Raw genomic sequence first — 13,252 nt, 5'->3', positions numbered from 1 at the left:
AGAATAATAGAATAATGGAGTTGAAACAGACCACATGGACCATCTAGTCCAACCCCCTGCCATGCAGGAAAATACATTCAAAGTATCCCTGACAGATGGCCATCCAGCCTCTGTTTAAAAGTTTCTAAGGAAGGAGCTTCCACCACACTCAGAGGCAGAGAGTTCAATTGCTAAACAGCTTGTATGGTCAGGAAGTTCTTCCTAATGTATAGGTAGAATCTCCTTTCCTGTAATTTGAACCCATTGCTCCCAAGGGAGATGCATCAAATTCCAACCCTGTTGGGCTTCAGAAAAGCCTTAAAACCATGGCTGTGTGCCCAGGCTTTTAATCAATAAATGGTGAAAATGACACGGACTGAACTATAGACAAAGCATGAGGAAGAACGGATCTGATTTTATGTTTGAAATGTATATTTTTAATTCATAATGTATTTTAATAGTTTTAACTGTTTTAAGTGCTGTTTTATATTGGTTTGTATGGGCATCTAATTGTTGCCACTGTTGTAAGCCACCCTGAGTCCCTTCGGGTGAGAAGGGCGGGATATAAATGCGAGAAATAAATAAATAGTCCTAGTTTCAAGGGCAACAGAAAACAAGTTTGCTCCCTCTTCCTTATGACACCCTTTCACATTTATACATGGCTATCATGTCTCCTCTCAATCTTCTCTTTTGCAGGATAAACATACCCAGTTCTTTAAGACTCTTCTCATAGTGCATGGTCTCCAGACCTTTAATAATTTTAGTCTCCCTTTTCTGGACACCTTCCAGCTCGTCAATATCTTTTTTGAACTGTGGTGCCCAGAATTGGACACAGTATTCCAGGTGAGGTCTAACTAAAGCAGAATACAAAGGCACCATGACTTTACTCGATCTAGACACTGTACTCCTTTTGAAGCAGCTCAAAATCATATTGGCCTTTTTAGCTGCTACATCACACTGTTGGCTCATGTTCAACCTGTTGACCACGAAGGCTCCAAGATCTTTCTCACATGATCTGTTGTCAAGCCAGACATTATCCATCCTGTATCTTTGCATTTCATTTTTTCTTCCTAAGTGTAGTAACTTACATTTGTCCTTGTTGAAATTCATTTTGTTATTTTTGGCATAGCACTCTAATCTGTTAAGGTCATTTTGAATTCTGATCCTGTCCTCTGGAGTATTAGCTATCCCTCCTAATTTGGTGTCATTTGCAAACGTGATAAGCACACCCCCTAAACTTTCATTTAAGTCATTAATGAAGATGTTGAACAGAACTGGGCTCAGGACCGAACCCTGCGACACTCCACTAGTCACTCCTTTCCAGGATGAAGAGGAACCATTGGTGAGCACCCTTTGGGTTTGATTGCTTAACCAATTACAGATCCATTTAATGGTAGCATTGCCTAGCTTACATTTGACTAGTTTGCTGGCAAGAAGGTCATGGGGGACTTTGTCGAAGGCCTTAATGAAATCAAGATATGCTACATCCACAACATTCTCTGCATCTACCAAGCTTGCAACTATCGAAAAAAGAGATAAGATTCACATGACTTGTTTTTGAGAAATCCATGTTGACTTTTAGTAATCACATCATTCCCTTCTAAGTGATTGCAGACTGCCTTCTTAATGATCTGCTCCAGAATCTTTTCTGGCATTGAGGTCAGGCTGACTGGACAGTAATTGTTTGGGTCCTCTTTTTTCCCTTCTTGAAGACAGGGACAACATTTGCCCTCTTCCAGTTTACTGGGACTTCTCCTGTTCTCCTAGAATTCTCAAAGATTCTTGTCAGTGGTTCTGAAATGACTTCTGCTAGTTCCTTCAATACTCGTGAATGTAGTTCATCTGGCCAGAGAGACCTGAATTCATTTATAGTTGTTAGGTATACCTGGACTACTTCCTTACCTATTTTGGGTTGCATTTCCCCTATTACCTCATCCACTCTTATTGTTCAGGTTGAACCCCAATCTCCTTTTGGGTGAAGACTGAGGCAAAAGAAGGTGTTAAGCTGCTCTGCCTTTCCCTATCCCCTGTCAGCATTTCCCCACCTTCTCCTTGCAGAGGTCCTACCATTTCTTTTTTCTTCCTTTTTCTACTGACATAACTAAATAACCCTTTTTTTTGGTTTTAAACTCTCTGGCAAGCTTGAGTTCATTTTGTGCCTTAGACTTACGAACCTTTTTCCTACATATGTTGATTATCTGTTTTAATTCTTCTTTGGTGATTTCCCCCCTTTTCCATTTCTTGTGCATGCCTCTTTAAATCTTAGCTCAGTTAAAAGTTCTTTGGACATCTATTCTGGTTGTTTTATACGTCTCCCATTTTTTTCTCCTTACTGGCACTGTTTGCAGTTGTGCCTTCAGTATCTCACTTTTAAGAAATTCCCATTCATCATTAAGCCCCTTTTCTTTTACTAACAATCCAAAGTTCATGTCTGCCTTGCAGCGAATGATAGAAGTGCCCTCTAAGGAGCATGCTAGTTATCCAAACCACCCTGTGTGGCAATTCCACATTTCAGTCCAATTTCACTTCTTCATACAGTTTTTTCACAATATATGAATCAGAAAATGCAAAATTGATGACTTGCCCAGCTGAGGTCAAATGTGCAACTTGTGGGTGTTTCTGATCTTGCGGACAGCAGGTCCAGTTTTTGTGTTGACAGGACTAGCCCCTTGGTTCATTATCTTATCCAAATATGTGATTAGCAATGTGTTAATCCTCAGTAACCATCTGCATTTTTCCCAGAAGTATTTTTAGAATAATCAGGTTGTGAAGCAAAGTGAGGAATAAATCAAGGGTACTAGATGTTTTACCCATATATGTTTCATATATGTTTTTCATGCTACCTCTGTTCTTAAATGTGATCAAGATGCTGAAAGGCATTTTTAAATCTCAAATCGTAATGCTCCAAATTTTTCTTATAGGCATTTTAATGCACACCAAAGTATCAGTTAGCAAATAGCAGCCAGTTTAGGCATGGAAATAAAAACATAAATATAACCAAATATTGTGTTTAAAATTTTGTTGTGCTCACTTGTCTCCAGAAAATATCTCACCTTAATTTAAGAAAGACTCTAGTTATGCTCCAATCTTTGAATTTTCTGATTCATATATTGTGAAAAAATTGTATAAAGAAGTGAAATTGGGCTGAAATGTGGAATTGCCCCACAGGATGGTTTGAATAACTTGCATGCTCCTTAGAGGATACTTCTATCATTGGCTTTAAGGCAGACAGGAACTCTGGATTGTTTGTATGGGTCAATATCAGTAAAAGGCCCTTCAGTATTTGCAGCCTTAATTTTGACCAGTTGCAGTTGGAACATGTGCCTTAGACTTATACTCAAACCGATGGCTCTGCGATAGCTTGATTAATTGTGTTATTTTTTTATAATCAGAATTTTAAGCAATAACTTGTTTTACTCTTGTGAGCTGCCAGGTTCCAATCAGAAAGGTTGGAATATACATTAAGTAAAAAAAAAAATGCTGACAAATACGGTCCATTTTTCTTATGTATCAGTCTATTATAGGTAAAGATAATTGCATTGGAAACTTGCTCAGAAGTTCTGGGGAAAAATATTTTCTATGTTTTTAAAAATCCTTTAGGCATACTTGAAATAAAGGTTCATTAGATTACTTTATTATTGTGATCATAGGGGAAATATGCTTATTCTTGTTTTAAAGAATCCAAAGAACTATCTCCCCTTCCAGCCATTCTTCTTAGTAACAGGCCATGTTCAATTTTATATCCTATTTCTATTGCCGATCGAAATGGCTTGATAGCTGGAGAATATATCATTACAATGCTTTAAGGATTCTGACTGCTTCTTTCTCGATACCAAAACAAAAGATATAGCATTCAAATCATGTATTTATGATGTCAGCTCTCTTTATCACCATAACAATTCATCTTGGTTTAGTTTAAAACAATATAGAAGTAATGCCATATTAGTAACCTCCTGGAAAGTGTGTTACTTACAATTCAGCCAAGTTTGGGGTGCACTGTAGAATTAATGCAGTTAGACACCCCTTTAACTGCCATGGCTTAATGCTATGGAATCTTGGAATTATAGTTTTACAAGGGTTTTAACTTTCTCTGCCAAAGAGTGCTGGTGTCAAATCAGACTACAGCTACCATGACTCCATAGCATTGAGCCATAATAATTAAAGTGATTGCATTAATTCTACAGTGTAGAATTACACTGGATGTTCATCTTAGATAAGCAATCCTGACTGTTGCTTGTGATCCTTATGCTTTATCTAAGCATGGGAATCATAATTAACATGTTTCCTTATTTTGTTTTACATATTGCGATGAACAGAGTATGCTTTCAGGTAACCATAAATAGATATTTATATCTGAGATTCTAGATATTGCTTACCAGCAGCTTAAAAGCCTGCTCTAAGATTTAGGAGTTTTGTGTTTGGAATGGTAAAAAGAAGGAAATGTTCCTGTCACTGGGCTGATTTTACAGATTGGCTGCCCGTTTAAAAGGAAGAATGTATAAATGCTAAAAGCCAACTAAACAAATAGAATCACCTTTTCCTTTGATACTTTGCCTTGGAAAGTATATCTATTTTCTTAACAATCAGTACATGCTTGTCTGCACTCAACTATAGAGCTTGTTGCTTCAGAGAGATGTTAACATGATGCAACAAAAATGAAACACTGCTTCACTCAAGATAACAAGAATATATTCTTTCTCATGGTTTAGAGGGTTCTCACTAAACCTTTTTCTGCATTTTGTTTTTTGTTCAAAAAGGTAGTGCTAACTTGTTTACAGATACTTTCATTGTTAATCATTTTATTACCTGATCCTGCCATCTTTTTGTGCCTCTTCTTGATAATAATGCTGTTGAAATCACTATTTATAGTATTACTTCATAACAGAAAGAAAAATATTACTGCTAGCATATTGTTATTGTAAACATTGGTCAGGTTTTTAAAAATCCTTACCTGTTAAAAATGTAGATGCTTTAGTTTGCATCATCTCCTAGTTCATAAATTCTGCATTGAACTGGATTATATGGCAGTGTAGAAGGGACCTAAAAATAATAAAGGGTTTTTTTTTAAAGCTATTTTTGCATCTCTTCAGGGATTAAATGTCTTGTGTTTCAGAGTTTTGGTTTGTTGCTTTTCCTGAGTGAAACTAAGTCAGAATCTTCACAGCTAAGTTAGTTTTATGAAAGCAAGCTCTATGAAAACTAATTTGCTGAGAATGACTTTGCAATTCTGTATGTGCCGTTTTTGCCTAACTTTGAACAGTCTTTGAACATGATGTGATTTTTTTTCTTTAACTTTCTTTCTCTGCTAAGGAGCCCTTCTGGCTTCACCATACACAATTCTTTACCTTTGATCCCTTTCAGTGTCTTCCTTTGACAGGGTTATCTATCTTGCAGTTTCTTCTTTTTCTCTTTAAATACGTGATTCCTCACAGGTTATAAACATTCTTACAGTTTTGAAGCAAATGATTGCCATATAGCTCTTTGTATTTTTGTGCTGCTTGTTCAAATAAAAAAAAAAATGACAACGCAATGAAAAGAGAAGAAAAAAATATGAAAATGGGAACAAAACTGTGTTGCATGGGCTCTGTGATATGTAAACTGAATTCTTCAGTGGATTTAATCTGGAAGAACCAACTGCATTAGAGATTTGAACTCTTAATCCTAATGATGGATGGCCATTTGATACTTCGGGTTAGATCCAAAATGCCCCTTCTACAAATAGAAGGGCTTCTTCCATTCGCAGAAGAAATGAGATTCAGTGAAAATCCTCACTGGAAGAATGCAGGAACAGATTCAATAATGTCACCCATCAGCATAGAATCATAAGTTGGAAGAGATCCCATGGCCCATCTAGTCCAACACCTTGCCATGCAGGAAAAGTAAAATCAAAGCACCCCAACACATCACCCCCAAACAAATGGCCACCTAGCTTCTGTTGTTTTGTTTTTGTTGTTGTTGTTGTTGTTGTTGTTTTAAAGGAGCCTCCTACACACTCTAAGGCAGCGAGTTTCACTGTTGAACAGCTCTTATGGTCAGGAAGTTTTTCCTAATGTTCAGGTGGAATCTCCTTTCCTGTAATTTGAACCTGTTGCTCCAGAAAGTCCTTCAGTCATCTAAAGCAGCTTCTCAAGAGGCAGTAGAGAGTAAGAAGTAAGGTTTGGTGCATCTTTACAGATTAATTGCTCCATAAGCCAAGTTTCACTCATAAGAACCGTTTATTTTAAATATTATAACCTGGGGCTGCAGAGGAAGACATAATACATCAAGGCTAAGCAGAAAGTAATTCCTCCTGTGGTCCTTTCTGCGAAGCTGTCAGCCATATGAGAAAGTTAAAATACATTTCTAGAGATCCTGTCGGTTAACTAAAAATTTTCAGATACCTCCACAAAACAAATAAGAACATGTTGACCATTCTAGGCTTGAATATAAAAGAATAACAGATATTCTTAAAACTACATGATAAGTATTAAAAGTATTCAGATGAGACAGTGAATGCCTCTGGATATCATTCATTCATACTTGTTTAATTTTGCAGATGAAGAAGGACCTCAGGAAGAATCCTTTGAATCAAAGGTGAGCATCTTCTCATATTTATGATCCTCTTTTCCCATCCGAGAAATATCAAGAGATTTTCAGTTGCTAATAACACTCTAAAATGGATGAGCAAAGGACAATCCTCTTGTTCATGTTATATTGCAGCTCACATCATCCTCTTCAACATGGAATACAGTGTTCCCTCACTACTTCGCAGTTCACTTTTCGCGGATTTGCTGTTTTGCAGTTTTTCAATAAACTCTAAAAAAATATTATAAATCATAAAAAATTACAATTTACAGCCTAAGGAACAGAAGAAGGAGAAGCAGAACGGAGAGAAAAGGAGCCCAAGTGGCAACGGGAGGAGAAGGAGGCGATTTATCAACACACGATTGATTGATAAACTTTAAAATAGTGTATAACTGCTAAAATAATGTATAAATATTAAAGTAAATATAGCATCCCTACTTCATGGATTTTCACTTATTGTGCGTGGTCCTGAAACCTAACCCCAGCAATAAGTGAGAGAAGACTGTATTTATGGCTAAAATACATGGATGCAGGGGGAAGTGCATGTGTTAGCAAAGAAGTCTTATCTTCTCAACTCAAGTAGTGGATGATAAGCCAAGAAAGGAATCTAGGTTGAACATGTTTTTTGGAGAAGAATCATCCACAATTTCTAAATACTCTTCATAACCTGAGTTTTTGAATGGAAATAAACAGAGTCAAGTACTTTCTGACGCTGATTATTTCCATTCTAAAATGAGAACTCCAGTTTTGCTAGATATATGGGATTGCATGGATTTGAACAGTGATTAAAAGCTTGACCTGTTTGTTTATTTGTTTCCTACTATTTCTGCAGACAGCATTGCCTTCTGAAGAACAAGTGAAAGACCATCCATCAGGAACCCAAGTGGTAGCAGGACAGATCTTCATTGACTCTGAGGAACCAGAAACTCACACGGAAGATGGAGAAAGTTTCACGACCCAAGAGGAAGAGAAGAAAAGGCTTTTGGAGGAGATAGATTCTATGGAACTATCGACTTTATTAAAGGGTTTGGAAGAGATAGAAGTGCAAAAACCAGGTGATTTTGTGTGTGATCTCTTTACTTGTAGAGCTTAAAATATATGCATAAATTGTAGATGAGATTTGTAGGTCCTGATGTGGAGAATATCAGTTTCTAGAAAAGTGGTAGTATAATTCTGTTAACTATGGTTATTGAAATGAGAAAGAAGACTGCATTCTTCCTCCATTCACCTGTGTGAATTTTTCTCCAACAATCCTGTAAAAGAAGAATACATGAATCTGAAATGTCTCAATTGTTTCATAAGAGGACAACAAATCATTTTGAAACTATTAATATTGGTTAAAAGCTATAATCACTAAACCAGTAAGAAGACAATTTATATATCTAACTGCAACACTCCAAAGCAAGAGAGGACCTGTTTCATGCTATGTTATCACAAAAAACAACAGGTGGCACCTGATTTTCACTTCTCTTCTAATGCCACGTCAGCTGTAATTGATGACTTTATGTAACTTTCATCACTTGAAAACAGATTATAAGAATAAGGCTAGCAAAACTTAGAGCTGTTTTTCTTAGAAAAAGAAGCATATATTTATTTATGGAAAGAAAATCCTAGTAAATCATAGAATTCCAGAGTTGGAAGAGACACCAAAGGCATCCAGCCCATACCCCATGTTTTTCCATGCATGAAAAAACAATCAAAACACTACAAACAGATAACCATCCAGCTTCTGCTTAAGAACCTCCAAAGAAGGAGACTCCACCACATGCTGTAGCAGCATATTCCACTGCCGAGCAGCTATTTCCATCTGGAAGTTCTTTCTAATGTTTAGATTATTTTTCCCCTCTGCAATCTGAAAATGTTGCTCAGTACTAGACTCCAGAGCAGATATTTGTCCATTCAAATATTTAAATGTGGCTGTCATGTCCCCACTCAGCCTCAATATAATCAATGTTCGGTAGGTTCTTTGCAACATCACATTTCATGACTCACTAGCCTAAAATAGTAGCTGTTTCAAAAGATTTGGCCTACTTTGTTTACACTATCTCAGTTGTAATTTGAAATTTTTGAGAACATCACTGCTTTTCACAAACAAATATTAATTACTAGCTGTGCCCGGCCACGCGTTGCTGTGGCAAAGTGGTGGTGGTATTGGTTAAAAATTGTTGTGTAATTTTTATTTGATGTTATTTGTATTTTTTATTAATTTTATTGTAAGTTATCTTTTTATTTATTATATTGTATTATTCTTGTATTATTTTAAGTTATTTTAAGTTATTTTCTGTTATTATAGTATTTTATTGTATTAATTTTTTAGTGTTTTTTATTATTTTTTATTGGGTTGCTAGGAGACCAAGTTGGAGGAGCTTAGCCTTCTAACTGGCAGCAATTGGATAAAAGCAATTATTCCTCTCTCTCTAATTAGGACTTTATTTTTCTTTTCTTTTTGTTGTATCAACCTAGAGCCGTGGATGATGGGTTGTGTTGTCAAATTTCGAGGTTGGGGGGCCTGTAGTTTTGTTGTTTTGTGGGTCGCCGTGATGCCATCACTCTTTTATATATATAGATAGATGGGAAGTATGTACACAGTATTTGTGGTATGTGGCAGGGGGAGTGAGTATATTGACTGAACTCCGTCTGACCAAATTGTTATGCAACAGCAACTGGATATGGTGAAGCAACTTGGTTCATGTGTATTTCTCTCACTTCACATGATGACTATCTGTTGGCAGAATGCCTGCCTGCTCCTACATGGATCCGATTAATTACTACACGTTCAGCAGTTTCTAGACATTAATATTTGTTTTGTCGGGAAAGAAATATTCTATAGACATACATTTGAGAAGAAAAAAGCTTAAAGCAGCAACATGTTCTGTTTAACATATAAAAAGTTGGAAAACAGTATTTTTGATACTGTTCAGATCCTTCAAGTTATATTAAATTCCTGAAAGTTTGATGAGATGTGTTTTTTGTCTTTTAGTTCTGACAGCTATTGGAGGAACTGCAGACGGTGAACCATGCCACTTCCCTTTCCTTTTCCTGGAGAAGGAGTACTCAGAGTGTACTACAGATGGGAGAGAAGACAGCAGGCTTTGGTGTGCAACAACCTATGACTACAAAAGTGATCAAAAGTGGGGATTTTGTGAGAGTAAGTAGATCTGGATCCTAACTCTTAATTCTTAGACTACCAGGAATTTCCTTATAAATTGTATTTAGAGAAATTTTATTTGTGTTTTTATAACAATAGAGATTGAGGACAATGATATCTGATTCATATATTTAATGTATATCCCACCTTTTTCCCAGCATGGGATCCAAGGTGGCATACCATGTTTTAAAAGCATAATACAGTTTTAAAACTCTAGTAGAAATAGCAGTAGACATTAGATTAAGGAATTATATATTTGCTGTGACTTAGCTTTAATAGGTCATTAAATTCTTGGAGGAACTTCCATATTCAATAATAGTGTACATCCAGATGCCAGTTTCTCAGAATAAACAAAGTTTAGAAGCTATTATTATTATTTTCCCACTTTTTTCTCTTGAATGAAACCCAAAGCAGCTAACTACCTTCAGGCTTTACTTGCCGAATTCCCAGAGACATCTGATTCACCACAACCAGTTTCATCTTGGGGGGCTGATAGTTATCTCCAGCTGAGCAAAATTAGAGCCATAGGTCTTCTCTCCTTTCAGTATTAGATACACTTCATTTATTTATTTGAGGTACAGCCATCTGTTAAAATAGTCCCCAATGTAGTGGCTGACTATGTACTGGCTGTTTTCTTTCTTTCTCCAGTTTTGTTTAAAGTTTTGTGTATACTAATGATGTAATGTTGATGGTTCTTAGCACTCCATATAGCTTTCACCAATCAAGTACCCTTTCCCTATATCTGACTTGTTAAAATGCACAAAATGTGTTTCTCCACATTTAACCACAAAACAATGAGCTATCTATCATTTCGACTATTTCCAGTTTGTGATTGGTTTCATTGATTTCTGAGCATTTGCTTCTCTACTGCAGAACAAGGAAAGCAGACAATTTCTTAAGGTATAGCCAGACAGTGTCAAATAGATGGTGGTGTGATGTTTTATAGTCACCAAAATGTTTGGCCTGAAAAAGTATGACCAGTATCTTAATGTATGAAGTATTCATTTTGTATCTCTTTTATTAGCTGAAGAGCAGTCTAATAAGAGAAGACAAATGCAAGAAGCAGAAGATGTTTATCAAAGTGGGATGAAAATGCTTAATGAAAGTAGTAAAAAATCCCAAAAGAAAGTGTGAGTTCCTTTTTTTTAGATAAAGTTTTTAGTCACAATTTTATGCAGCAATAATTCAGCATCCAGAATGTCTGTAACTGTTAGCCCTGGTACAAGTTGAGTAAACTTTATCCAAAATGCTTCGCACCAGATGCATTTTGGAGACTTTGGAATACTTTTATATGCATATACATAAGAAACTATCTTGGAGATGAGAAACCAGTTCTAAACACAAAACTGATTTATGCTTCATATACACCTTACCCATATAGCCTGGTGATAATTTTATACATAATATGTTTTAATAATTTTGAACATGCAACAAAGTGATATGTACATTGAACCACCAGTAAGCAAAGGTATTACTATCTCAGCCACTTAGGTAGACAATTTTGGAGTAGTTTGTATTCTCAAATTCCAGATAGGGATACTCAGCCTATAATTCTCTGTTCCCTCCAGAACTGGAACTAGCAGCTTCATTCATCTAATACATAAATGCCTTCTATATAAGTGATAAAAATATAATTTTAATACTGTCAAGCTACTGCAAGACACACTTCCTTTCAGGTAAATATTAATAGCATGTAAGAACAGCTCACTTGAGCATCATTTCCAGTAGCCCTGTGCTAATACTTTATAATTTTTTCACTGCATGTAACATTAAGGAACCCCTCTTCACTTCATCTAGATAGTCTTCTCTGTTTACTCAAAATAATAATTGAGAGTGCATGTGTGTTTTTTAAAGAGCCTATCAATATCTTCTGAGGGCAGCTGATATGAATCATACAAAGGCAATGGAAAAAGTGTCTTATGCGATGTTGTTCGGGGACTATCTGAAGCAAAACATTCAGTCCGCTAAAGAACTCTTTGAGAAACTGACTGAAGAAGGTTCTCCGAAAGGGCAGACAGTGCGTATATTTTAAAAACCTCTTTTATTAATAAAGTATGAAATGTATAATTGTGTTTGGCTTGCCCTGTGTTGCTTTTTACTCATTAATATACGCTATACTTTTATGTTATTTCTTAAAAGAATGGCCACATTTCTTTTGCTATAACTGAGCTGTGATAATGTCCTCACAGGTTCCTCCCGTTTTAGCTGATATAAGGCTTCACTCCTAATTTGTTGTTTCCTACACTAATTTGCTTGTGGAAAAATGCACATTAGCACATTGTGCTACTTGTGCCTTTAGCCAAGTTAGCTAAAAGACTTCAGGTAATATCAGAGCTTCTTATGTAAGCCTTGTGGTCATGGACACCTTCACAGAATGTGAAATAGGGTTTAATTAATGTTTCTCTGAAATGTGAAAATACCAGTACAAATTACAAGTTTCATTTTCAGAATATTCAGTCATCAGAACACTAAAACGTCACATCCCACCTTGATTTCTCCATGTAATAGTCTAAGATACATTTTGGTGCCAACCGTATCTTCTCAGAGTCAGAATAAAACTTAGTATGTAGGGTTTATGCCAGATTTTATAGACCAGCAAGTATATGTGTAAAAATGTCACTTTTTCATGAGGATTTCCTCTTGTGCCCTCACTGCAGGCATAATTTTCAGCTACCATGCAGAATTGATTAAAATGCAAAAACATCTGTCACAAAATGTGGCTTGTATCGTACCATGTTGCATTAGATTTTGAGATAGTATTATGAAGCATGGAAAGTGCTTTGATCACTTCAGTGTGTTCTGTTGTATTGGCTAGGCTACCTATGTAGGAAGCATGAACAAGACTTTCAGTTCACCTTTATTACTAATTAAAGGAAAATAGGAAAATAGTAACATTGTAAAACAGTTGTAATTGTTGTTAAAGCAGTAATGAAATTGCCACATGATTTCTGTTGTCTGTTTCCATTTCAGGCCCTTGGTTTTCTCTATGCCTCTGGCCTTGGTGTTGATTCCAGCCAGGCTAAGGTACTATATCATTCTAGTTGAGCTTTTTCTCCCTCCTTATGTTTTTCTGTTAACTATGCTAATAAAATCAATCTAATTAGCCAGCTTTTCTCTCTTTTTCTAGGCACTGGTTTATTACACTTTTGGAGCTCTTGGAGGGAATTTGATAGCCCATATGATTTTGGTAAATATATTTCCTAACCTACTTACATAGGATCAGTTTTGGAGATGTGCATCTTCAAGTCTGATCTTTTTCTTACAAGTCTATGCTGTGGCATTGTAACCTGTAAAGCAGTGATTCATAGTCTTCCAACAAGATTGAGGTTCAAATGACCCTTTGGGTAGTATTGGACTATGAGCATTTCTCACCACTAGCTATGCTGGACATAGCTGATGAGACTTGTATTCCAACATCAGGAGGGATGTATGACCCCTATCCTTGAGTTAGTGATAATCTTGCTCTGGATAAAAATGTGAATGAAAAGAGCCTTCATATTCATGGAAAGCAAAGTATGGATCCAGTTTTGTTTGATGTGTAACTTTTATAGCTCCTGAACT

At 36.2% G+C, this 13,252-nt stretch overlaps 1 protein-coding gene across 1 annotated transcript in view; it reads left to right on the top strand.

The window, feature by feature from the left end:
* The window catches only part of sel1l (SEL1L adaptor subunit of SYVN1 ubiquitin ligase), a 37,928-nt gene that overhangs the window by 6,387 nt on the left and 18,289 nt on the right, over positions 1-13,252 (top strand). Inside the window, exons 2-8 of the mRNA XM_003214422.4 lie at positions 6,515-6,552; positions 7,376-7,598; positions 9,524-9,691; positions 10,716-10,821; positions 11,546-11,708; positions 12,662-12,715; positions 12,819-12,878. Of these exons, the coding sequence (XP_003214470.1) occupies positions 6,515-6,552; positions 7,376-7,598; positions 9,524-9,691; positions 10,716-10,821; positions 11,546-11,708; positions 12,662-12,715; positions 12,819-12,878 (812 nt within the window). The remainder of the gene's footprint in view (positions 1-6,514; positions 6,553-7,375; positions 7,599-9,523; positions 9,692-10,715; positions 10,822-11,545; positions 11,709-12,661; positions 12,716-12,818; positions 12,879-13,252) is intronic.

The sequence above is a fragment of the Anolis carolinensis genome, chromosome 1 (genome assembly GCF_035594765.1).
Source record: "Anolis carolinensis isolate JA03-04 chromosome 1, rAnoCar3.1.pri, whole genome shotgun sequence".
Classification (NCBI taxonomy): domain Eukaryota; kingdom Metazoa; phylum Chordata; class Lepidosauria; order Squamata; family Dactyloidae; genus Anolis; species Anolis carolinensis.
Note: the sequence above shows the minus strand (reverse complement) of the source record. Positions and strands in the feature narration are given on the sequence as shown.